At 46.3% G+C, this 27,013-nt stretch overlaps 1 protein-coding gene across 1 annotated transcript; it reads left to right on the top strand.

Moving 5' to 3' along the window:
- The first annotated feature begins 339 nt into the window (after positions 1–339).
- TMEM86A (transmembrane protein 86A) lies at positions 340–27,013 on the top strand. Its single transcript, XM_040067983.2, has 3 exons — positions 340–473; positions 16,459–16,723; positions 20,795–27,013. The coding sequence occupies exons 1-3, from the start codon at positions 453–455 to the stop codon at positions 21,220–21,222; spliced, it is 714 nt and encodes a 237-aa protein (XP_039923917.1). The 5' UTR covers positions 340–452; the 3' UTR covers positions 21,223–27,013.

Raw genomic sequence — 27,013 nt, 5'->3', positions numbered from 1 at the left:
GGCTCCGCACCCGCGAGGCGCTGCCGGGCGGGAGTCCCCGGGGAGCGGGCGCCGCTCGGCCGCCGGGGAACCCGCGCCGCTCAGAGGGCCGCCGAACCCTAGGCCAGCGTTGGCACGGAGCAGCCCCGGCGCTCCCGGGGAGGGGCAGGGGCACGACCCGGCCGCCAACGGCGCCCGGCCGGGAGGCGGAGACGCCGCTGACGCCGCCCGGGCCGAGCGAGGCGCGCACCCTCCCGACAACGGGCCCGGCGCTGGTGCCGCCCGCCGCGCTCGGCGCCGCCCGCCCGGGGCCAGCCCGGGGCCGCCCCCTCCTTGTCCCTGCAGCACATTCGCCGCGGGGGCCCCTCTCCAGTGACGTCAGCACTGCCTAAAAAAGCGCCCCGGCAGGCTGACAGGGCAGCGGGCTGGGCAGCGGCGACCGCGGACAGCAGCAGCGCGCCCCGCCGCCGACAATGGTGTCCCCCGTCACCGTGGTGAGTGCGGGCTGCGCGGCGGGCGGGGCGGCAGGGCCCGCGTCCCCTCCCACGGCACTCGGCCGGTGTCTCCGCTCCGCTCCCGGCTGGTGCCCTCCCACCCGCGCCCCTGGCGCTGTCCCCGAGCGCGACGGGCGCTCCTCTCTTCCCGTCGCGGGGAGCGCGGCCAGTGGCGGCCACCCCCATCATTCCCCGCGATGCTCACCCGGCCTCTCCCGGCAGCTGTTGCTCCAGCGGTGCGCCTGCCCGGGCGGCTCTCCGCTGCGTCCTCCTCTTGTCGTGTGTTTTTAAAAACGTCTACGGTACATCTGCTCTACGTGTGCCGCATCTGCTCGGTGTGGCGCTGCCCCAGCCGCCCTGGGCTCGCGTCGCGGCAGTGCCTGGCAGCATCTTCCTGTCCCCGCGGCCCCCTTGCCCTCGCAAGCACCTCTGCCTCGCCAACCGGAGGTGGCTTTACTGTTCAGCTCCTGGCTAGGGCTGAGGCGTGTGTTGACCCCCATGTGGGGCAGACCTTTCCATAGGTTGGGTGACCTCTCGCTGAGACTTCGTCTCCGAGTCAGTCTGTTACTTCCACCACCTAACGACGTGAGATTTGGATTGGTGTCATCCGCCTGTCTCATGGGGAGTCACGATGCTTAATTAATCTAACCAGCAATAAGGTAGCAACTCACTGCTGTCCTGTCAGTAGGTGATGTGTGCAACAGAACTCTTGGATTGATGGAACCAAGCTGGTAACTGAAGGAGCTGTGGCTTGTGCCAGCAGAACGAGGAACTGCCCCTGCAGGTCAACAGGGTCTGTTTCAATGCTGAAAGAACTGCCAGAACAGCAGAGAAGCTGCACTGTTAGACATGCTGCTTTGCGTGTTCTCCTTTCTAGAAGGTGAGGGATTTGTTGGAATACCCCAGCAGACTTAACGCATGCTGTAAGGATAACTGTTGGTGGGAAAGTTTCCTGGTGCTTTGCTGCAGCACTGAACACCTACTGCTGGTATCCTGGTTCCCTGCTGATCCATTCTCATCTTGTTTTGAAATACTTTGGGTAAGGGCCAGGCTGTTGCATACTCTCTTACAGGTAGAAATCTTGTCCTGATCTTAACTCACAAAGCTGGCGTTCAAAACTTTTAAATTGCTTTGCCGGTTCTGCACAGCAGGCTGTATTGTCTGATAGTTCAGATGAATTTTCCCGCAGTTATTAACATGCACCTGGTAAGTTCATCAGCAGCCTGGGGATGACTTTTATCTCTAAAGACAGAGGGAAGTAGCTTGGAAATTATAACATTATATATGCCAAACTTTTTTTTTTTTTTTTTTTTTTTTTTTTGTGCTTTTCCAAAATAGTCAGAATGGTTTGGTATCTTTGTGCTTCTGTGCCATAAACTGAATTTGTCCTTCAGTAATCCTTTTGGTTATAGTGAACTGTGTATGTGTGTCTTGGAAGTAAAATCTCATGTTGGGACAGTACTGGAATGGCTCAGAAACTGACAGGATTTGTTTCACAGTTTGCAGAAGGCAGTACTTGGCTCTTGTGATAGTGCATCAGGGTGGTTTTGCTGAGTGTCATTTCAAGCGAGCTTTGAGGCAAATGACTAAAGCATGAGTACATGTTGGGAAGGGTGTACAGAGGTCAGACCAGAAAGCTTTAGGAAGGTAAACGGGGGAGGAAAATGAAAAAAATCTTATTTTCTCATTTGCCCTTTCGACATGTAACAAATCACATTTCTGCTCTGGCTGTATCTCTGGCACGAGAACAATTTACTTCTCCAAAGTCAACTAATGCAGGTGTGAAGCTATGGGAGCTGGAGGGACGATCAGACTGGGAGCTGTGACCAGAGCTGCAGGTGTTTGCCATTGCTGTGGAGGTGAGGGGGGGGGCAACTGATTCTCCACACAGCTCACAAAAAAACAAAGCTGCAAGCCTTCAGTGTTCTGAGGAACAATTTTTCGCACATCTCCGTCAGTGGCTGTCATGTTGCTGTTCCTCTGAAGGAGGGCACTGTGCTGGTCCATGCCAGCTGTCTCATGGCATCAGTGTCGTGCAGCAGACTGTGCTGCCCAGGAGCAAGGTGTGGCCCTTGCACAGCTGGGGGTGAGGAGCAGGATGGCTCTACAGCTGCTGGGCTCTCTTCTGCAAGTCTCTTGCTGAAGAGAAGGGCAGTGGCCATCAGTCTGGCCACGGCTGTGTGCTTGCCTTGGGGCCCAGCCCTTATCTCTGTACTGCACTGCCTTTGCTGCATGGATAACCTCTTTGGAGCCAGCATGGATATCACTGTCATGACATGATGGGGAGATTCTCTGGAGGGGCAGCACCTGAGGCATAATCAAATTAGCCAGAGGAACTGATTTGTCTGTACTCTATGTCCTCTCCCAGCACACTGCAGCATCAGCCTCAATGTGGGGAACACGAGAAGAGCACATCTGAGAATGACGGAATTTTTCTTGCTGCTCTCAAAGTGATGGCCTTTGTACAGTACTGCAGCAGGTGGCCCTGGCTGCTTACACACAATCTGCTTTCCTGCGTCTCCTCCTCTTTCCTTCCTTAGGACACTCTTTTAACAAGAGTCAAAACCCATGAGCTCCAAGTCTGCTGTACAACAGATAGCGGGCAGGAACCATGCAAAGAGGCATGATCCATGGAGAGGATCAAGCTAGGACTGCTTGTTTGTGCTGTCTCCCAGGTGTGCATCATTGCCTGGAGGGCTTGGAATGTCTGCCCAGTGCACACGGAGAGACCACAGCATTGTGCAGACCTCATCAAGCTGTGGTCTCTGATGCTGCACAATTCATATGTGCTGAGCAGGGAGCATGGCCACAAATAAACAAGGCTGGTGCCAAAGTACCTTTTAACATATTGTGCCCAGTCCTCAGTTGAGATAAAGCTCTGGCGTCCTGCTGATGTTAGAGTGTGATTGCGGCGCGCAAAGCGGTCACACGGAGACAAGAGATTTGCAGGGCAGAGTTGCTCCTCAGAGAGAGAGCAGGGCCGAGAGCCCCAGTCTGTTTATTTCTTACATTTTTATACATTTGTGGGTCTGGTTGTGGATTGGCTTCTGGGGTTACTACCTTTCACCCCAGTGGCCAGACCAGCTGTCAGTTACGATTATTTTCAGGCTAGAAATATGTAAACAAAGGACAGGGAATGAAAAACAAAAGGTTTGTTTATGTTCCCATGCGTGAGAAAAGTGAAATCCTGCTCATAATATTGTGCAGAAACTAAAGAAACTGAGTCCATCTTACGAACAAGTAGAAGGCTTTAAAAAAACTCAGAAAAACCAGGGTGACATTAGAGTCTAGACTTGCATGGTGCTGGCTTGTGGCGGGGAAGATGCATTTGTCTGCCATCCTGTTCCATCTGGTGAGCGATGCTCACTCTGGTTGGAAGTCATCTTGGAAGGAATCTTTCACTGCTTACTCTACTGGGCAGGAGCATCCTGCTTCAAAATTGTTATTCTCGATACTGCTCTGATTAAGTGCTGTTTTTTATGCATAAAGCCATGCGGGCTGAGAGCCTGCAGTTAGAGCACAGTATTGATAAATAGCACATTTGCTTCATGGATATGTGAGGTTTAATTCAATTTTTGTTCAGTCACCACTGGTCCCACCTTAATAAAAGAACACTTATTAGTGATTTTTTGTCCAGCTCTCCCCACACCCAACACTGTTGTCTAAGCAGTTTTGAGTGTGAGCTTGTGGGAGATAGCTCTTGCCCTAAGGACTTTTCTGCCCAGCAGGCACTGTAATTGCAGGAACCGCAAGAGTGCAGGAGATGAGCCCGGAGACATGCAGTCATTCTGACATTTACATAATGCTTCTTGCTCAAAGGGGCCCTATTTTGTCCCTAAAGTTAGGACTAAACTTAGTTTAGGGCTTCATAGCACTTTGAGGAAAACAGGGCATGGGAAATACAGATATTAGTTGGCTGAGGGTAGATCTCTTTGAGGGGAAGTTGTAGAATATATCGGTGTGTCTTTTAGAGCCAGATGAACTAGGGGCTCTCATCCACACCAAACTTGTACTCAGCCTGTCACAGCTGTATGTGTGAGAGACAGGTGAAACACTCTTTGGGACAGATTACTGCCCAGAATCCATATTTTAACAATCCCCATCCCTTCCCTTTCATCCTCTGGTGTATTTGCATCTTTAAACAGGGATAGCTGGGCTGGGAAAAGATACATTGTTTTAGCTGCACGAAGGGAGTGGAGCCCTCAGCCCCCTCCTTCTGGGTGTGAAGCGGCAGCACCCTCCTGAGAGCAGCCCTTGTCAGCCCACGGGAAAGATGCATGATGTCACTGAGATAGAGTATAAAACCTAGGCAAAATACCTGAAAGGTACAATCTGGAAAGATATTCACCAGTAAGAAATATGGATTAAGGCTGGAGGACTGGGTGGGTATCATTTGTGTTTCTGAACAGGGGCCAAACTACACTGATCCAGATGGGTATGGAAACCTGATGTAAACCATGTTGCTTAGAGACTCTGCACGATGGGCAGTTGCAGCAGTAGTAGGTCTAAGCACAGTTTTAAAGGTTTATTATTAAAAAGAGTGCTCCATAATCCTCAAACTTCTGCTGCAAACAAGAAAGCCAGATCACACTGGAACTATTTCAGCCTTTGCTTCTTAAAGAGAGGATGTATTGTTTCTGCATTAATGAATGAAATATTAGCAACCATCTAAGTCAGAAGTAGCTCTTACGGTTAATTTTACTTGTTCTCTGTTTATATGCAACGTTGTTGCTTTCATTGTAATTTCCCCCGTTACTTAAATCCATCATAAATTGGGATTTTATTACGCAGGAGGCTTGTAGACATACACATTTCTATAATGCATAGATAATTATGGAAATATGGCACTACTATAAAAAACAAGCCAATGTAAATGAATGATAAAAAATATTTCTAAACATCTGAGCTCGCTGAAGAAAGGGAGGGAATCATGACCTTAGCAAAGCCTAGTTGGATCTTAGTAACATTATTTCAGTCCCACCTTTTGGGAGAAGCCTAAAAACTTTGGTCCTACTGAGCAAAAAGCTGTGCTGATTTATGCCAGCTGAAGCCCAGGCATAGTGTTACATGCCATACTTTATTTTTTTAGACTGAACTTGTGTATTCTTGCTGTGACATTGACATTCTTTGTTGTAGCTGTGGCTAGGGGAGGGTGGGTTAGCGGAGCCTGCAAAGTGCAGGCTTCTCTCACGCTCTCCCCAGTGCCAGGGAGGGAGAATTAAACAGCAGTGCTGATCAGTGCAGCTGCAGTGCTGTGGATTAAAGGCTTCATTAACCCAAGTGTATCACTCAAGGCACACATGTCTGTTGTTCAAAGTGTGCTTTGAGCGTTAAGACTGTGAATCTGCTTCAGAAGTCTGTACTTACATGTTATTCCTCTGAAAGGACAGAGATGTGTTTCTTCCATTCTCTTTTCCCATCCAAGTATCTCTATCCAAAATACACTGCATGCCAAAGTTATCTTCTCTGTGGGTAACTTCATAGTGCTGAGGAAATAATAACTCCAGTGAAATCAGACTCTTAGAAAAAGATGGCATCAGGAACCCATCTTCTGCTACCATGTGGAATTTCTTGAACAGCAAAAAGATTATTAGTTACATAACTCCCTTCCCTCCTGGAGGCCCAAGTGGTTATTATATCACCACTTAATTTTTCTACTGTCCTTCATGTCACACAATGCTCAATAGACTTGTCATTACAGTAGAGATGTGGATTTTGCTTACTGCAGCATACACAAAATGAGGGCGATGGCTATACCTTCTTCTAGCCAGCTTGTGCCCTTCCTACATCCATTTCTTGTACTGCCATAATCTAAATAGAATTTCTGCTAATGACAGGTTTCTGTGTGACAAATGTGTCAGTCTAGAGCATCCCTCCCTATAATGCTGGACGTGAACAAGTATCCAGGTGACACGGCACAGAAAACTGTGTCTAGGAGTTTACACACCACCAGAGCTGAAAGGCAGTAGATGGGCTGGGCAAGAGCTTTCCTAAAGATTTCAGGTGTGCTGGGCTGGGAAGGATTTCAGACACCAGCAGAGCCCAGGAGCTCACACTGCAGCCTCTGACTCAAGAGCTGCACAGATGCAGTTTCTCTCTGAATAAATGCAACTTGCATCTCTTATTGCATTAAGTCAGTGTTGCAAGGCTGACTCTTGTATTGCAAATCTGCCTCTTAGTGAGGATGGTGGCTCTTTTGATTCACCTTGTTGCAATCTTATGCAAATACCGTGTTTCTACCAGCAGGCTAATCTTCTCCCAAAAACTAATTCCTCTGGATTACTGCAAGACACGTTCTTGCCAAAACTGAGAAAAGATGAGACAATCCTTGTTACCAAATTGACCTTGAGACTTTTGTCAAGTTTGAATGAATGGTAAAGTTTCATGTTTTGCTTCTCACCAGATACCAGCTTTGGAGGCAGATATGGCATCAGTTGGCATCAGGCATTAAATTTTCTGTTATGTATCAGAAGGATTGCCTTTCTACTGGTTGCAAGTAGCCTCTGATTGAATCATTGCTTGAGACTGAGGGAAGTTTGACCTTAAGCCAGTTGTTCATTTTTCAGCACATTCTAGGCACACCAATCAGATCATCAAATTTACTTCTCTCCTATGGCTTCAGCAGAACTGGGCTGAGGCCATGGCTTGGCTACTGCATCGCTGTGTGCCTGTGTCTTGGATTTTTGTAGGGTATGGATAGCAGTGCTGACTTGTGCTCCATTGCAGGAGGAACTAAGTTTGGTGGCTTTCCCTACAACCCTAATATAAAAGGAGTGTGGTGACAAGGTTATCACCTAATTGATGTTTTAATTGAAGTTTCCACTTTGCTTGATTGCGTCTCTGGATTTATACCCTCAGTATGAAGGGCATAATCCTGCAGTTCATTTGTGCATGTGGTCTGCATTTGTTTATGCAGCCTGATTACAGCAGGAGTTTTGCAAGTAAAAGCCTTGGTGTATCAGTGTGAGTGCTGGGAGTGTGTGGGTTAGTGTTTGTGCAGGTTAGTGTTTGCACCTGCCCACTCCACATCTGTTGAGAATGCCTGGGAAGATCTAATTTGTCTTCAGGTAAGTTGTGTCTGATACTGACTTATCCAGGTCACAGCATCTTGACACAAGAACAGATATTGGAAATAAAATCTGTGGGTCTGCTGTCAAACTTTGACCTTAACAGCCTCCTGTCTCTTAAGCATATTGATGCCATGATAACATAAGGAGGGCTGCTGCTTTTTTGTAAGGTATCAGAGCATTGTCTCTCTAAATACACATCTTTATTGGGATTCATTGCTATTTTTCCCTTCTGATTTTCTTTAATATCAGTATTTCACGAGCTTTCAACCTGCAGGACATGATAAACAGGTAAAGCTTTTCATTCAGCCTCCTAATAGACATAAGCTGAGCAGTCCCTCCTGGGCTTCCCAGCACAGCCCTGTTTGCCTTTGCTAGTATTATTGCAGACCTTTGTAAGGATTCACACAGCAAAGTCTCTTGTGCAGAGCTGCCAGCTTTCCCAGACACTGGCAGCCACCTTCCCCTCCTGCTTCAGTTTTTCCTGTTCCTCTGCAAAATGTGCACCAATCTGTTGTGTGAGCCAGAAAGGTGAGCTGCAAAAGTGCCTTTTGAATGCCTGAGGCGATTTCACCCTTGACATGTCTTTGGCAATGGTTGGTAAGGCTGGTACAGACGTGTGCCACCTGCCTTCTGGGCTGCACTGCTGCCTCTTCAGCTGTTCCTGCAAAGGGCTGTGACAGCACCAGTGCCTGCATTTAGACCCACCTTATTCCTCACAGATTGTGGGTAAAATGATGTTTCTCTGCTGAACAGGTTGCTTCTGGATGGAAGGGCTTCCATTCCCTCACAGATACCAATCCCTGGTGGCAAAGCAGCATGGGGCAGGGTAGAGCTTTGCCAAGTGCCCATTTTCTCTGAGTACACATTCTTCTGTGCATCCCTGCTGCCACAGCAAAATGACAGAGGAGCTGGGTTCCTCCAACAAGCACATAAATGTTCCAGTGTGTTGTGGGGTGCAAATAATGCTGGAGATGGGAGAGTGCAGGCAGAAGATGGATTTCAGCCCTGGGAGCAAAGCACTCCCTATGCAGATCTCTCCCTGCTATTACCTGGAGATTCAGCCTGCCCTTGGTGCTGACAAGCAAAGAACTGACAGCTCTCCCTGGGGTATTTTATTTTGGGTCTGCACCAGAGAGTGAAGAGAGGCTCCAGTTTTGCCACACAGCTCTGGGGGCAGATGTCTGTGGGTGGCGTTTGTCTGTAGCAGTGGGCCTTGCAAGGGTGTGCTGCTTTTTGCTGTGGCTCTGTGCCTTGCAGCTCACACGTTGGGCATACTTCCTGGGTAACGGAAAGCTGTACTCCCATTCACAGAAAAGTGTGATATAAATAACTATGAGTCCTGAGAAAAAGTGCTTGTAGTCTGGATGCCCTCCCTAGGATAAGCCATGGAGACTTTTCTGTAAGCAGATTTTATTTGGATTCTAGTATGACAGGCCAAATAATTGCCCCTTCCCATCCAGAGAGAAATTGCCTGGGACAGGTATCAACTGTGCATTTCAGGCTGTTGGCTACTTGGCTCCTGAAATTCCTTGTGGCTTCACAGCCTCCTGATCTCCAGGGTAGCAGTAGGGATGTTGCCCCACCTGACCTCACTCTAGAGGAAGGGTGTTTGCCCTTGCTGTGGCAGCGCTGCAGCTTTGATGAGCAAAATGAAAAGACAGACCCATTGTGGTTCAGGTTTTTAAGCATCTGCAAGGGGTTCTTTTGTAAGTGTTACAGCAAAGGAAATGTTTGGAGAGGCTTGCTTTCTGCTACACAAAAAAGAAGATCTGGAATCCCAGGAGGGAAAAGCAATCTTTGCTCTGAGATAAGATGCTTTCAGGCAAATACTATATTTTTCTTTCATTTCTGAGAGCCATTGAACTACCCTGAAAGCACTAGTCCATGACAACCCCGGCAGGCCTGAAGAGACTTTTGAGTTCTTGACTAGTTTAATATTGTTAGTGCTTGGTAGTGGCACGTTATTGACCATACCCTCCAAAACTGCTGACAGCTATAGCATTGCTGCAGATTTGGAGTCAGTCATTACTACTGCAGGTTAAGATGAGGTTTTTAAAATAGCCCTGCTTGTGGTTCAGTGCCAGTCTGGTAGACAGGACAGATGGACAATGGATGGTAATGGACAAAAGCAAAGCTACCCCCCCAAAACAAACTGTAGCAAAAATATGTATTTTCCAGGCTGACTCTTCAGTGTGAAATGTGTTTGTCTGTAATTTTTTATGAGTTAGCATCTGCTAAAGAAAGACCTCACCACCTTAACAGCTTCCCTGCAGTCCCAGAAATTCAAGGGCAGATACCCCAGTGACTTTGTAAGGTGTTGGTGGGTGTCAGTACCTGACTTTGCCTGGCCTGATAGCAGTAAGTCCTGGGTAGTGTAAGATGGTCACAGAGACTCTGTTGCACCTCTCATTAGCCAAGCTAACAGGATTTTGTCTTCTATTCAGTACAAGACATAGCTTTAATGGATATTGTAGCTTCCTTAACTGCTGGAGGGAACACTGTGGTCCAGTGTCTAATGATGGCTTTGGGCCATGTCACGGTTTAAAAGGCAAGAAGTAGGAGTGGGCTCCTCTTGCAATATGTGCACATGCAGTGCCCTGCAGTGCCCTGATGCGGTGGGGTGATTTCGTTGGCTCCAGAATCTCCTCTTTAGGCTCCTAAGGGACTGTTCCTCTGCATTTCTAGAACCTCCTACAAGGAGTCTTTTGAGGATAAGACTCCAGTTTCCCATTTGTGACTTTTTTAGATACCAGCTGTCTGCAGATGCATGTTTTTTATCTCATGGGTGTAACAGCAGAGAGCTGCGATGTCCAAAAGCTCCCAGGTCACAGTGGCTGCTGAGCCAGCCTGGCCTCATCAGCAGCCCACTGTGTGTGTGGTCAGTGACTGCTCAGCACCCAGTGTGTTTTACATTCTTGTTCCTTAAGTACCTGACAAGATGGGGCTGCTGTATCACTTACACTGCAAAAGCGGTGCCTGCAATCTTGTGTCACTGCCTCTGCCACACCACGAGGAGCCTCTGAACGAGTGCTCCCCAGCTCTTCCTGCACAAACCAGCCTGTTTTTGAGGCTCAGCTGCTGCTGCTCAGCCGGGTGGCTGCACTGTGCCCCACGGTGCCCAGTGCTGCCTGGCTGCAGGGGCTCGAGCCATTCCACCTGGGAGAGGCTGGCACAGGCAAACATTGCCCTGCTGCCAGGCATCTGCAGGGAACCTCATGCGGCAAATTCCCTCCCTTTTCTCTGCATCTGAGGGGAAGTCGCTCATCTCGAAGCACCTTTGGTGCTGGCAGGTTTTCATCCCCTCTATGGGTAATCTGCAGATTCAGCTGAGTGTTAATGTGACTGCAAGCTGGGTAGTATTTTGACTTGGTGGTGAAAATAAGTTTTGTTGTGGTTCCTTTTCCTGCATTCAGGTGTATCTGGAGCAGCCCAGCTATGCACAGGGGCCCTTGTCAGATGCCAGTTTGATTGATCCTCACCTATTGCCTGCTTCTGTCTCCTCTGCCTCCACCAAAGGGTGACTTTTCTGGTGCCAAGAATTTGTGCAGCAATATATCTGAGCTCACCATCCAAGAACTGTGAGGACCTGAGCCAATTTTTAATTGTATTTTTTCTGGCAAATAGCCATAGCTTGGTCTTAAGAAAAAAGAAGTCAAATATTTCTCAACCCTGTATTAATCTGTTGTGGAGCAAAGCTTGGAAGTACATCTAGACCTTACTTTGCTTAACTGAGGTGGGGAAGAGAGTACCCAGACTGCTGGGGTAGAGGGAGGAATGACAGAAGCCAACAAATCAGCCCTATTTTGCAGGAGTTTAGGAGACCCTGGAGGTGGAAGACCTGCCTTGCACATTCATGTGTCTGAGCTGGGAGGATGGTCCTTTTGCAGGCTGGCTGGAAGTGTTCAGGCAGAGTCCTGTTACTTTTGGCTTGTGCTGAACAACAGAGGCTCCTGTCAGACAAATCCATGATTTTTTTACCCTTTGCAAACAGATCTGACTGAACAGCTGAGCATGAGATGAGTTGCACTGCATTACCTTTGTGGGAGAAACAGAGGCCCTGAGTTATGCTGGGGAGTGCCAGAAGCTGCAATAAACACCTGACAAAACTCATTGAATGGCATAAGCATGATGAAGACAGGTTTATCAGCATGCAAATTCTCCCACATGCAAAATATGTACCATTTTTTTGCTATTTATTTTTATTTTTTATTTGCTATTTTACAAATCTATTTTAGATGTAGCCTTTACAGTCTTGTCTCCACTTGAGAGGAAGAGGGCTTATCTATCACCCTGAATTTCCTGCAGCATGTGGAATCTGTTCAGGAGCCATCTGCCTTGGGTGGTTGGCCCTTGGCATCTCCAACACAAACATAAATCCTCCTATTAATTGGAATAATATGTTGTACCAACACAGTATTTCAGGCAGGTTGACTGGCTGGTTCAGTAACTCTTTACCACCCTCCATAACAAGCACTTATTTTCAGAATTTTATTCAGGAGCAACTTGGGACATGTACAAGTCAGTACCTTCCTTGACAAATGGCAATAGGCAATCGGTTGTCCCCCAGGAGCATGTTTGTTCCTGCAGGAGAGCAGAGCTGGAGAGCCTTGCAGAGAGCCACAGGTTCTGGGCAAAGAGAAACAAGGGCCATGGGCTTGCAGTGGCAGCAGACGTGGCAGCAAAGCCAAATAAATATTTATTGGCACACAATTCGGGGTGAGTGCTATTGTCACAGTAGGGCAGAACCAAGGCAGGATCCACAATGCTGGATGCCAAAAGCCGGGACGAGCAGCTCAGATGCAAAATGGTACAAGGCTAATGGGAGGGCTGGGTTGAGGACAACAACCCAGCTTTTTTTGGCCAGTGCACACAGTTGTGCTCATGTTGCTCAGAAGAGTAGCTGGGGTATTATTTTTATAGCACTTTTTCTGGAAAGCAGCACTTTGCAGTCCAGTGGGTGTGAGCCATATCCCCACAGCAGGCTGGCATTCAGCTGGTGTCAGTATACTCATTTTCATTGCAGGCCGATTTAGGGGGCTTTGCAGAGAGAAGAGCATTAGTGGATACTCCACATTATTTCCTGGGACCAGTGCAAGGCTTAGGAACAGTGAACTCCATCCAGCTTTAGCATTTCAATGCGACAAGCTTCTGATGTTCTTCTGTACCTCAGGAGGAAGATGTCTCCCTCCTTGTGGCAGCTGGATTTGCTTTCCCACTTGTGATTAGATTCAGAAAATTGGCTCCAAAATGTTAAAGAAAATCAGGGCACTGTCTTAAGAGTGTAGCTGTTCCTCTGTGGATGTGGTTTATTCTGGAGTAGGGGAGCCAGGTGTAAATTTTATTGGTTGGTTAATTATGTGCCTGCAGCAGTCAGAACAGGCCACATACAGCAGTATTTCAAACTGGAGCAGAACGAGTGCAGACAAAACAAGAAGGGATCCTGTAGGGAGGTGGATATCCAAGCCCCAAGCTTCCAGAGAGCTGTATGTGCCAGTACCATGTTCTGTTTGAAGATCACAGGATCTTCAATGGTTGAGATTGGAAGGGACCTCTGGAGATTATCTGGCACAAAGTCTCTTGGTGAGAGCCAAGACACAACTTCCTCCTAGTCTGCCCAAGTCTTGGAGAGTTTCATTGGATTTGGTTGGATACAGATAATTTAATAAATAATACTCTACTGTAATTCTACAAATACAGAGATAGTGTCTGTACAGTGGTTTAAACTAATTTTTAAGGACTCTAAGTAACTTAGTTTCTCAACATAGCAGTTTTGAAAAAGCCCTAAATTATGCTCAGCTTAGAAATTCAAATCTTGGAAATACTGCCTTGGTTTTGCATTCAAGATATTTTCTCTACTGCATTTCAGCACAGAGTAAATTAGCAGTGGAAGGAGAAAAGATTTGGGAACAAAAACGAAATAGAATTTGAAACAAAATGGCAAAACCCAGCTTAAAGCCATGACAATGACACACATTAGCAAAAAGGATCTTGTCACCTCCATCAAGTGCTTCCTTTCCAGCCCTATCGTGCAGTCCCATCTCACATTCTGTCTCTGAGACACAGGGACTAAGGAGATGGGTGGTTTAATCCAATTTATCCACTCAGACAAGAAATAATGTTTCCCTTCCCTGTGGTACAGCAAGTCCTGTCATGGATTATATGCTTGGCTTTCCTCAAGCCACAGCCTCCAGTCATGTTGGTACATGGTTTTCCAATACCAGTCTTGACTTGTTCTTCAGGTGGCAAATTGCCACATCACCTCTTTCCAAGCCTCAGCCATGTGACCAAGCAGGATAATCCCCAGCCTCATCCTCTAGTTGCTGCAGTTTTTCTTGGAGGATTTTTCCAAAGTATTTCCAGTGCCACTCATGGGGCCTCATCTTGGTCAGAGCCATAAAGGGGTTCCAGTGAGCTGCAGCATTCAGTGATGGGCAAGAACATGGTTGGAAATAACTCATCTGAAGTATACTTGGAGAAGAATTGTTAAGAAAAAATGTGTAAACAATGAGAAGCCTGTAGTCCTTCTAGAAGTATGAGATCATTCTTACATGAGAGCGCTGCAACTCTTACATATGAAAATTTCCTCAATTATTATTAAGATGGAAATAATACAAACTGTTATTCTAAAATAAAGCTGTCTGGGCTTGCAAAATTCACATTCAGATAGTGAGAAAAGGTAATTTTAAGCTTACCAAGCACACATAATTTTTCTGCACAAGTTTGTATCTTAGCTTCAGTAAGGCAAGGTTCCTGGGGAAATGACAAGTGTAATTAAAACCTGTCTCATCACGTGTGCACACAGGGGAGAGCAAGCTGTGATGGTAATTGTAACTGCTTCTAACAGGTGTTTTTCTGTTAATATGAGGTATTAAATAAAACCTACCATGTTTACTAACCCAAATGCTGTATGCTTCTATGCACTCTTTCCCCTACAGTACTTGATAGTTCCCAGGCAACCCCAGTACTGTGAGGAGACATGGGTTTTTATGACTTTTATTTCAAGTTAATTTGCTATTTGCTGCCAGAATTTTCTCAGGGAATGCAGACAAGGAGTGGTAAATTAATTTAGACAGCCTAAGTGGAGGACTCATGAGGACTCCCCATGTAATACAAGAAAGTTAACATCTTGCTGATGTCCTTTTGTTCAGGAATTGTGTAGCCTGGTTGTTTAATGGAGTGTTTAAAAACTGTGTTGGCAATAGCCTATGAATAATGTATAATGAAATACCTTACTGCCAACAAACTGCTGATATGCTGGGGAAATTTCCATCAGATGTGAGAAAAATTTTCAAGGCACTGTCTTCTTGGGATGCCCTTTATTTATAGCCTCACTGCTTTAGAGCTTGCATTCCCTTTTTAGATACTGCATGTGAAGATGCCCTCCACTGCCTCTGCCTCTGCTTTCCAACTCCACCTGCCTCCATTTGCTTGTGCCTGTAAAAGCTCCAGAATTTTTATGAGATTAGGCTTTATCACCTGAGCTCTGTAAGCATGGAATATTTCCTGTGCAAACTTCACCTGTCCTAGGTATCTGCACCAAGGCACCCTGCATCAAATGAAGATGGACACTGGCCATGACAATGCCCCATGATGCAGGAAGCAGAAAAAGGGTCAAATTATTTGGGAAGAAAAAGACAAGTTGGACTTCACAGTGTGAAATCAGTTTGGATGCCTCTAAATTTTCTCCCATGTCCTCCTCCAGTGCAGGAGGCCTCTGTGTACTTTGGCCATGAGTGGTGGGAAGTCATTGTGATATGTTGCAAATAGATCTTGCTTGACCAAAGAAATGAGAAGACTGAGGGTGAACCCCTGCTTGCAGGGGAGCTTTGGGGGTTGCGCTGCCTTAGGTGCAAGAGGAAACAGGCCTCCTGTAAGACTCTAGGACACAGCTCAGGCAGGCATGGAAGCAGTTACAGTCTTCCTTTGTGCCTTGTTTTGGCCCTCAGCTCTTCTCCAGAAGAAGACAAAACCATAGCTTTGTTTCTCATGTGGAGTTTTCCCTACCTGCACTGAAATGCAGAAATGTTCCAGGAGGACAGGTGAACACAACACATATCACTGTGCAGAGTGGTCTCAGCTAAGCGTTTGTCAAGAGCAGAACCAGCTTGTGGAGCCTGTAGCTCTGTGCTCTGCCCCTGCTGTGGTTTTGTTGTGAGTAGCCAAGAGCTCGTGCTGCATTTTTTGTCTGTATTTACACAGTAGAGCCCTGAGTCAAAACATTTCCTGCAATATGGGTACTGTATTATTAGAGTAATGGTAGAACAAAGCCACAGAAGGTTGATGTTGGTATTAGTCAGCCGAGGAAGTGGGAACCTCCTCACCTGGGAGGTTGGTGTGTTGGGTTTTGACACTTGTGATACCAACAGCAAGCTCCAGGCATGAGGCTGCAGAGCAGGGGAAAGAATGGGTTAGGAGAGAGGTTGTATCCTCAGGGTGATCTGCAACTGGCTAAGCAGGAGGATTTGTGAAAGTGGGAGAGAAGATTGTGTCTTTACTGCCTTGTTTGCTGCTGGGATACATCTGGGCATGCAGTATTTTCACAGATCGTGGAAAGGTGTATAAAAGGGGTTAGCCTAAACATGAGATAGGTGACAAGGAGAACCAGAGGAGTTTGACTAATGGCCTAAATATTTTCAGTGGAACAAATAAAAGATTCTGAAACTTCCTCCAAATCCACCACCCAAAGCTCATCCTGCCAACTGAGAAGTGTTTTCAGCAGAGAGGGTCACAAAGGTCTAGGGAGAGGATCATGGTGAAGTTCAACCAGCATTTCTTGCAGTAGGAACACTGCCAGATGACAGTATATGGAAGAGCAACTTTCAAAGGGAAGGAGCCAGTTCTGTTATGAGGTTTATTCCACTCATGCTTCTGATGATCCTATTAATTTCTCATTTTCTCATGTTTGTTTTCTTTAGGTGAAGAGTGAAGGCCCCAAACTGGTGCCCTTCTTTAAAGCCACTTGTGTCTATTTTGTCCTCTGGCTGCCAACTTCCAGCCCTTCCTGGTTCAGTGCCCTCATCAAATGTCTGCCCATCTTTTGCCTGTGGGTTTTCCTTTTGGCTCATGGGATTAATTTCTTAGTGTCACACCGGAGTGCCAGCCGCATCCTAGCAGGACTCATATTCTCAGCAGTGGGAGATGCCTTTCTGATCTGGCAGGAGCAGGGCTACTTCATTCATGGTGAGTACAGTGTCAGTCCTAAAGGGATGCCACAGTGCCAAGCTGTTACCTTCTTTATTTAGTAATGAATTGCTGGGCCACATGTTTTGTTTATTTACGTATAGCTTAAGCCCCGGCCGCTGGGAAGCACTCATGCCTTGACTAAAATCCATCATGGTTTGAAGAATCACATCAGGGATGAGTCTTTCTCTTGAGCTTCCCTTGAGATTAGAGAGGTAATTGGGTCAGGTTAGTTTTCCTGGCTGTGTCACAGCATCTGGGCTGGCTGGAGCTGAGAAGGTGGCATGCCAGGATCACTGGGGAAGAGAAGGAAATGCTTGTGGCACCTGTCAGTTCCCATGAAGCTACGGGAAGTATTTACCTCCAGTCTCTCTGCAGGGAGATATGTTAGCCCTTTGCTGTGAGGTTTGGGGGTGTAACATACTGTACAAAGGTCCTTGGTGGAGAACAGGTGGAGAGGACGTTTATGTTTTGATAGACAAGCCCATAGCCTGGGGGAGACATTAAGTGGATGATAGAAACCAAAGCAGCAGCAATCTTGTCCTACTTGCAGGTTCATCAGTGTGAATCATGCAGCCTGTTGTACAAGACATGTCTGTTTTGCAAAGCATTTAAGTGATGGTCAATCAAGGACAAACCTTACTGCAGTGGTTTTCTTCTCTACAGAAAGATCCACATCTCTCAGAGCAAAATGATCTTGGTTTATTTTGCTAGTTTGCAGACTGGAACATAATGATTCAGATTAATCATTTAAAGCAACGTTGAACCTGCCTGCAGCAACTCTCTCCCTGGCCTTGGACTGTCACAAGAAATCAGTCGCAGTTGAGTCCTTCACTGAACTGACTTGGTGGGGTTTCTGAAGTTAATTTAACCAGCACAGGGATTGCACATAACGCCCACCATTAACTGGCTGCTGTGACTGTCCCACTGGAAAACGTGATGAGGTGAAGCAACTTTCTTGACTTGTGCTGTTGTCAGCTCTGACAGTCAAAGGCTTATTTTTTCCCCTCTCTCATGAAGTTTGTATTTAGTTTTATTCTGGGATTCCCACAAGCTCTTTCTTTATGAGAAAGAAGTGTGCAGTGCCAGAAAGGCCAAATGCTCTGAATCTGGTTTTAATCCTGCTTCCCAAGGATTTTTCTCCATCCCATTAAAAGTTCATATAAAAATGTTTACTGATTTTGGTGGGGTTTGGATTAGGTCCTGAGGATTGGATCTATCTGGCTGAACCTTGGGCACATTGCTGAGGAGCTCCAGCTTTCTTGAGGTGCCATCCCTTCTGTGTTGAGTCCTAACATTCCCACCGATGGGCCTCTTCCCAACAGGAGTACCTGGCTCAGTTGCCTCAGCCCAGCTGGATTTGCCTCTTGGAGTTGCTCCTTGAGTTATGGCTTGGAAAACATTCAAGGCCCAATTCTCCCCATGATCATTTTCGTGTACGGACTGTTCTGTGCTTCTCCATTCCCGTGTAACTTGTATATCTCTGAGTTTCCTCTCCAAGTTAGTGCTAGAGGAAGGTTAACCAGTCACAGCAATTCAGCATCTGGTTGATGTGCTTTAGTCTGCTTTAACCTTTAGGTTTTCAGCCCTAGTCTCACTACTGAGAAGTTTTGCTTTGTGGGTTTAGGCATATTTTTTCTTCTTAAGGAGAAGAAAAGCTCTGTTGGAGCATTTTGAAAATCTCAGGCCACTGAGCTACTACCTTTTGAAGGGAAGTGTGAATATTTTCACTTCAGGTATAAGCAGATAAAGTGCACTGCTCCATCCTTCACTTTGCCTGCAAAATGTATTTTCTCCTGTTTAAAATCATCAGGTTGCTGTTACTGACAACGGAAAATATTTTTGACATCATCAGTTGTGAGAATTTGAAATTTCAGGAGAGAAGAGGAAATACTGGATAAAAATGTACATTCTGTTCAATTTCTACAGTTTTTGGACTGAAAAGGGTTGGAAACTGGGCTCATTTGAAAAGCTTTTGAGACAATGCGTTTATAAAAGGACATCAGTTCATTACTTTATAGGGAAGTGAGAGCCTGGGAACCTACTCCTGGCACACTTGACTTTTTTTCGTTTTTGCTGTTTCAGTCCACTAATAAGACATTATTTTCTGACTGCTGTCTTACTGCATGTAGAAGATAGTTTACAGTGTTAATATCTACCTCCTTTGATAGCAGGCACTTAGAAACAATTTATGCATTTGGTGAAGAAGACGGGAGCTAGCAAAAAAGCGTTATTGCCAGCCTGAGGAAACCCGGAAGAAGAAAGTGGGAGAAAAGGGCTGATCTCCCTGATGTGGTTGAGAGGACCAAGCTGAAGGCTGAGAAATGCAGCCCCTTCCCTGTGCAGCCATCACAGGTTTCCCCAGTTCCCAGCTTGATTTTGTGGGTGTTGAATGAGTAAACCTGGGAGCTGACTCCCTTGTTTGTGACCAGCCTCACCACATGTCATGAAACTTCTCCTGCCTTTCCACACTTTTTGCCTGCCGCATCCTGTCCTCTCCTCCTCCTCACTCACAGATGCCTCCATGAAGGACAACACATTCTTCAGCCCCCTGTTGCAGAATGCTCCATATAATGCCACTGAAGGAAAAAACATTCCTCACTGCTAGGGCAACACATCCTTCTTCTCCTTTCCACCACCCTGGGCTCCAACCTTTCTTGCACTATAACCCTATAAAGAGCTCTTGTCCTAAATCCCTTCTCAGTTTCTTAAGTGTTCTGTCCATGAGGTGCAATAGCTCTGTGAAACATCAGCTTCTTATTGTCCTCTTTTGCGCTTCTCTTCCCCTACATGCTGTCCATTTTCTCTAGCCTCGTTCTGCAAAATAGATCCCACCAGCTCCCTCCCTCCTGTGGATTTCTTTCTCATCCCACCATGGCTGAGCTCTCAGTGGGTGTCTGATCTGGTCCCTCCCAAAGGCAGGGAGGCATTCCCACTTCCTTGAGCTGCCTCAACACAAGGGTAGTAGGATGAAGCAATGTCTGCCAGCTGCAGGTTTTTGTGACTGCCCTTTACACCAGCACATCACATGTTAAATGTGAACAACTGTCCTGCTGGGGGACTCAGCTTCCCAGGTCCTTTTCTCCATTTCATGCTTTAGAGTCACATGAAAACTTCCAGTTCCTCTAATAACCCTGCCAGGATAAGGTTGGAGAGCCTGCAGCTGCACCATGTGTGGATCTGGGAACCAGAAGACCCAAGGAGCTGGGCTCTGTTTGTGGCCCATTATCTACAGTTGTCATGACAGCTTAGAGGCAGCAGCTGTACCAACACATTGGGACATATTTTTGTCAAATGGAGTAGTGACAAGTGAATAACATATGGGCAGCACCTTCCAACGCCCACATCTGGCATTTCTCAGGGGTGTTGCACTTCAAAGGCAAGCCGGCATTTTGTTTTCCCTGACTGATTCCTGGTGAGGTTCATCTGAATCTTGCAAATAGCCATAAAATTGTTGGCCGATCACATTGGTGCAGTCCCTGAAATATGCCAGCTGCTTCTTTCCAGCTTAGGTTTCTCCCAGCTATGGGCAGAGATGGAGAAGCAGCCAGATTTAGTCCTCAAGTGCCTTTGGGTTTGTGGCTAAATAGGGGCATGCTTTGTGTCAGGGTTCAGAGGGATTAGTGTCTTTTGTCATGTTTTGTTCCTACGCTGCTGTGGTTCCAGCCTTCTTGTTCCACATGTGACCTATGAGAAAAATACTGTGGATATTTAGAGGGGATGATCTTTGGTCTGTCTTGTTCCCGACCTTCCATTCAAAGCAGGGGAAGAAGAACTACCTGAAAATCAAGATCAGTTCCTTCTCCAGAAGCTTAGTTCCACCCAGCTTCTCAGCAGAAAGGCTTTTGTCACAGCAGAGCTGTACTTGGCTGCAGCTGTAATTGTGTTGGGACTTTTTTTTAGGTTGGGGGCTTGGTGCTATCTCCCATTACAGATTTTTGTAATAAAATGGTCCCAAGTGATAAGTATGGTTATCATTGGTAGGTAACACTGCAAGGAATGTTTTCTTCTGCTACTGACTGCCAGTCACTGATGAAAGGTCACACATTTTGTGTCAATTTCTCTCTCCAGGTCTGCTGATGTTCGCCATCACACACATTCTGTACTCTTCAGCCTTTGGCATGAAGCCTTTGGACCTCAAAGCCGGCTTGCTGATGGGCTTTGTTTCCAGTTCCTGCTATGCCTTCCTGTACTCCTACCTCTCGGGCCCGTTCACCTACCTGGTGGCCGTCTACATCGCCCTAATTGGCTTTATGGGCTGGCGGGCGGTGGCGGGCGTGCAGCTGTGCAACGACCTGTGGACGTGGACCAAGCTGTCGGCCTGTGTGGGTGCCATGCTCTTCATGGTGTCGGACCTCACCATCGCACTCAACGAGTTCTGCTTCCCTGTGCCCTACTCGCGCTTCATCATCATGGCCACCTACTACGCGGCCCAAATGCTGATTGCGCTGTCGGCTGTAGAGACCAGAGATGAAGAGGACTTCAGGAAGAGGAGCTAGGTGGAATGCTGATAGTCTGTGAACACATGGGTTATATCTCAGGTGCTGTAGCTGCATTCACCCCTGAGAGAGATCTCCATTTCTCTAGGCACACTGGTGATGTTGATTTTGCTTCTTTGAAGCATTACCTTTGAGAATTAAATTTTTTTCATTGGCTTTCTCTGAATATAGCTTACTTCATTGTGGAGTCCACATCAGAAAGCTTAGACTGTCCCTGCAGTAGTTATTCATTCAGCTTTTCCTCCTTGGAAGTGCTGTACTACTGCATTTTACTTGTTAGTCTTGAAATTGATGCTGAATGTCTGGGAAGAGGAGGGCTGATGGAAAGTAGGTTGGCACTGTGGTAAAAGACTTGCTCTTGGCTGTAGGCAGACAGGCGCAGATCTCTGCTAAAGTCATAGGTAAAAATTAATTTAACCGATGTTTGTCTGTCTCTTTTTGTGCATTACAAACTCAGTATGCAAACTGGAGCTATTCCTCTGCTGAAAGGAAGCTTGGAGGGAGAGTAAAACCAGGATATCCATCTGGGAGCTGAGCTCTGGAGTCAATGGCAGCATGTGGGGCAGTACCCAGCAGAACCAGCATGAAAGCAGAACCCTGAGCTGAGGGCACAGAGCAAGAGGTGTGCTGGCAGTGCTGTGTGCTTTGATTGCAGTGATCACTGCTCTAGGGCAGGTCTCTAGGTGCAAGTCAGCATTGCTGCATGTGGCAGCACTGTAGAGAGCAGCAGTTTGGTGGGATTTCAGGGACATCTCGGTAGCCAGGCCAGCGTGTTCTCCCTCACCACATGCATGCAGTTACACGGTGCCTGCAGCCACCAGTGAGATGTAATGAGCACACAAGGAACTTTGATTTTTAAAGCAGAACTTACTCATTGTCTTATTTAGTGTATGCCCTAATTATCCTTAGTATGGCAGACGGGCACCAATGTCCTACAACATGTAATATTCCATGTGCCCATTAAGTTTTAGCAGCACTTTCAGTAGTACTTTGAGTACTGCTGCCTGCAGTATCTTGAATCTTTGTGTGAGCATTTCCTGTGATCAAGGCCCTGATTTTGGATGTAGATTGCCTTGTTTTGCCAGCTGGTAGAAAACGATCCTCTTTGCACCACTTCTTTTTTTTTTTTCAGAAAGCCCCTTTTCAGCAGAGCTTCCTGAAAAGCACTGTCCTTTGTGTTCAGCACGCCTGGCACTTCCTTCTCAAACTCACATGGACTCACATCGAACCCTGCTAGCTTTTTCCTTGTGTTGAGAGGAGCTGAGTGGGTCTCCCGCTCCTCTCCAGCCTCACCTGGTGTACCTGACAGGGAATTGCCTTCCTATGACTTATTCATCAGTGCAAATGCAGCCAGTATTACAGAAATCTGGGTTAACTATCCTAACCGCATGGGGGCATCTGCTGCTTTTCAGACAGGTCAGCTGCATTATGGAGAGGGAAAGCTCTGTAGGTAGCACAGCCCCGTGTAATCCCTTCCTTTTAATGCTGTTATGTAATACTGTCAGTATTCATTCAGTGACACATCGGGGCCTGCCTGGAGTAAACAGCTAAGGGAATTTAGAACCATAAACCATTTCATTCATCGGCATTGCTTATCTCCTGGCCACAGACTGAACCCTGCAGGGTAGCTCTCTGCAGATATCACCTGCTGTTACTCAGCTTGGCTGTTTGGAAATCTCCTGCAAGTGACCCAGCTAAGAGGAAGTCTAAGCATTTGGGGTGAACCCCACCATCCTCCCAGCATGTGAGCAAATAGCACACTGCAGTCTTTGAGTCCCAGCACCTTCACATGGGTCAGTCCAGCACACTCAGTCCTTAGCTGGCAGTTCTTCAGAGGAGCTCCCCCACATCCTGAGCTTCCCTTTGCTTTGAGGGAAATGCTTGTGTGATAAAGTAAGCTCTATTTAAAAGTCTTGAGTTTTGATTCTCTTTTTTTCCTCTCTAGAAATGAGTAGTCTTGAACTGCCTGAAAATAGCTGAGTTGCTTTTCTGTGTGCTTTTTCTTCTTGGCTCGCTTTGCTGTCCTGCTCTACCATCAGCCACTGGATACTTGTAGAAAAGAGTCTTGATATATTATTAGGAGGCCTCTCCTCTCCGCTGGCCATCAGAGGTGCAGTTTCTGGTGGCAGAGGTCTCTGGGTAGGACAGCAGAAACTTCTGCGGCCCAAGTAGGGTGTTGTGCCATTGCTGTCCTGGAATAGGTCACCTGGAGTGACCTGGCTGGGACACACTGGCCAGTCACACTGGCTCATCCAAGTGCTGCAACAGCTTCAGCCTTCCTGGGAACAAGGCAGAGCCCCAAGCATACAAAAGAAAGTCCTGGTTGGCTTGGAGGTTTGCCAGCAAAGGCTCTCAATCTTCAAAATCTCTCTGGCTCTGCATTCCTCTTTCTAATTCATATTACTTGAATGAGGCCGTTTTCCTGGAGGCTCTTTCCTGCTGGGAAGAGACCTGCTGCTGTGGACTGTGATCTAACACAATTTTGAGATGCCTAAATCCTGAGAAGCACTAAGCAGTTGCTGACAGTCTATTAAATAACTTTTCTTGGGATTAAAACTATTCTCTCAACCCCAGCGAGGGCAATCTTCACTTTGAAGTAGAGCAGAAAAGGAGTGGTGTTCATATGTGACAAATGGTGTTGCTGTCTGGGGGGATCCCTTTGTGGACTCTCCTGTTACCTCTTTGCACTGTAAAACTGGGGTTCAACACATTCTCCTTTTCAGTACAGTCCTTTAGAAGCACCCAGTCTTTAGCCCAGGAATTTTACAGAGGGAGTGAAGGTATAGTGTTCCTGGCTCCAGCAGCAGCTACTTTTGTTGCAAAGCACAGAGGCTTTCTTTTCACCCTGCTGTATCCAAACGTCTTTCTACCATCCCTGTCTATGGTCACTTGAGCTTATGCACGTAGTTTGGTTACTTTCTGTAGTTATCACCCTCTTGGAGGTCCTTTGGCTCTTTAATTGGACATACAAAAGATGCAGCACATTTACTTCAGCCTCTTTCTGTAGGCAGATCCTCCTTGCACAGAACTCACAGAGTCAGTCAAAGAAGCAGCGCTTATTGCAACTTGTTTTTAAGTGCTAGTAATGCTTCTGGGCTGTGTCACAGGGTGATGCTCATGCAGAAACGCAGGTCAAGAAGAACAAAACCAGAGGATTTTAACTTTAAGCTTTACTCTTGCTCTGTGCTGAGTACCTGGCTTCTTACTCCTCCATATTGAGGCATCTGTAAAACCGATTGGTTTAAGAATTACTCTAATGTGTCATTTGAGTAGATTGCTGAAGGTTTCATGCTGTCATCAGTGGAGATAATTTATGTATTTTTACACAAGTTTATAAAACTCCCAGGAGGAACTTGGCATTTTTAGTGGCTCTTCAAAGTTTTCCAGTCCTGCAGTTTGACACTAACACCTGCATTTTCATCTTGCTATCGTGGTATTTTTGGGAGCTGTTCTGGAAGAAGCAGATCAAAGCAGACAGCAACTGTAGAGCTCAGTGGCGGGTGCCTCTTTGCTTGGTTTCTGAATACAGGCAGGGGGTCTTTTAAGCAGAGGCGTCATAGCTGTGTTCTTGGAAGAGGATGGGAAGTTGCTGACTTCTCATGACACAAATCCTCCTGGGTAATTCTCCTGCCTTTTATCCATGCTCGCTCCTTTTGTGGCCTTGGGTGAGTCACTTAAATTTTCTGAGGCCAGGTCCACATCTGGTGTATGAGGGCCAGTGCAATGCCAAGTTATCCCAGCAGGGGACCAGGCCCTCACCCCATTCAAAAATGAAGATATGAGCCCTAACCTACCTCACAAGGATATTGTGAGGATTGATGCTCATACAGCACTTTGGAGATGTCAAGTGCTATGTAAGTCACAAGTATTATCCAACTTTAATGTTAAAAATTCTTTTAGGGATCTGCAGAACTTCACTTAAAGCACAGAATGTGTGACTGCCTTTTCAATTTGCTTCAGACAGAAAAAAAATGCAAAGTATTTATTCATGCTGGTTAACAGGATGGGCTCAGCTACACTTGAACTCTGAGGGAAGTTTAGCTTAAAAATCTGAACTCTAATTTCAGTTTTGCTAATGGTTTTTAGTTCTTCTAAAAGCCTTGATCAAATTCTTAGATGTGAACCTTGCATCCAGTTTTTGCAGTCTGGTCTTGTCCCTCACTGTTAGCTAGAGTAAATATAATCCAGCCAAAACAGAGTTCCTCACAGTCTGCTGTGGCTTTTGAAAAAGCTGGGACAGAAAATGAAGTCATTCTGTTCAACCTTCAGTCTGCAGAAGGTCAGCTGGGTTTCATGAGACAACTTTCAAAGGGATGTTTAATTTCTCTGATTGTTTTACTGGCTTTAAAATTAGCAGAGAGAGAGAAAACCTTGATGGAATCAATAAGGTCAGCACATCCTTCTTCAATTCCTTTCTTTTCACCTGAATGAAGGAAGCAGTGGGTGTTGTAGCAAAGGGAGTGCTTGTACCACCAGTCCTATGGCCCAGAACAAAAACTGATCTAGAAATACAGCTCTCAACCATGACCATGTTCTCAACTAGGATAAAAGGTGCCGCTGTTCACTGATCTAAATCTGGACCACAGCTAGAAACTACCTAGTTTTTGTAGCACTAGCTACTGTACAAATGCAAATGAAGGCAAGGAGTTACACACCAAGGAATGTGAGCTGTGTCAAATGGAGCATAATTTTGAAGCAGCTGCAGTAAAATCTTAATATGAACTCAGAAGCAAACACAATGCAAATTTTTATGGTTTCTTTAAAATATTTGATAGGTTTTCATTTTCTTAGTTTGGAGAAATTTTTTTTAACTTTATTTTTGCTCTTACTGTAAAGAATAAAAATACACAACTCTAGACAGACCATAAATGAAAAAGAAGTGGCCAGTTGGCAGGAATGCCAAAACTTCTGTGGCTTGTATTGTTTCTGTGGTGACACTGTGCTGCTGTCGGGTGAGCTACTGGAGTGGTGTGATGGCTCAAAAGTGAGGCTGAAGCACAGGATGCGAGGTTGAGCCACCAAGACTTCAGTGAGAGCATGACTGGGCCAATTTGGATCAGTCAAAAGACAGAGCATAACGAAATAAAAGACACTTTTTCCTGACAGAAGAAAAGCAAGAAACCAAAACCAGCCCATTGGGCAATGGTGCTGAATCATTGCAAATATATTAGACCCTGCTGGTGCAGGTTCCTGCTGGACCAAGCCTTGCTCCTAATTCAGCTGGGGAGGCTTGCTCCAGGCTTATGGTGCTGGCAGGGTCAGGCCAGCAGAACCTGAAGCTTTGTTAAATACAACTCGAAAACCAGAAAGCAAGAACCAAAACAAGAACAAAATCCCCAAACCACAAAAAAACCCCAAACAAACAAAACAAAAACAAGGGAGGAAAAAGCAAATGCCACTGGGTAAATGGCAGTTCTGCCTGCCTGAGAATGCAGAGTGGCTGGTCTGTCCTGAACACTAATCTCTATGTCCTGGACCTGTGTGTCTCTTGCTCCAGCCCCTCTCCCACACATTCCAGGCAGAGTGCACTGAAAGATGTGACTGAAACAGCTGCTTTCCTCTGGGGAATCAAGCACTTTGCCATGTCTGAAAGTCTCTAGCACTTTCTTTACTGTGATTGTAAAGGTCACCACATACACTACAGCCAGTTGATCTGGGTTCTCTTCTTAACACATTTTTATGCTGATTTTACTATTTTAATTCTTTGTCTGGAATGTAACTTTTTCCCCCCTCATTCTTCTGTGTGTAACAGCAATTAAAAATATTAATTTACCATGTATTTTTACTGTGC

This window comes from Hirundo rustica, chromosome 6 (genome assembly GCF_015227805.2).
Source record: "Hirundo rustica isolate bHirRus1 chromosome 6, bHirRus1.pri.v3, whole genome shotgun sequence".
NCBI lineage: Eukaryota > Metazoa > Chordata > Aves > Passeriformes > Hirundinidae > Hirundo > Hirundo rustica.
This window is presented reverse-complemented; position numbering and strand designations above follow the sequence as displayed.

What these genes read in the sequence shown, in the direction of transcription:
- TMEM86A (XM_040067983.2), top strand. Translation starts at nt 453, where the DNA reads ATGGTGTCCCCCGTCACCGTG. An exon ending in TGGTGTCCCCCGTCACCGTG is followed by an intron (nt 474 to 16,458) that starts GTGAGTGCGGGC and finishes TGTTTTCTTTAG; the next exon opens with GTGAAGAGTGAAGGCCCCAA. An exon ending in GCAGGGCTACTTCATTCATG is followed by an intron (nt 16,724 to 20,794) that starts GTGAGTACAGTG and finishes TTCTCTCTCCAG; the next exon opens with GTCTGCTGATGTTCGCCATC.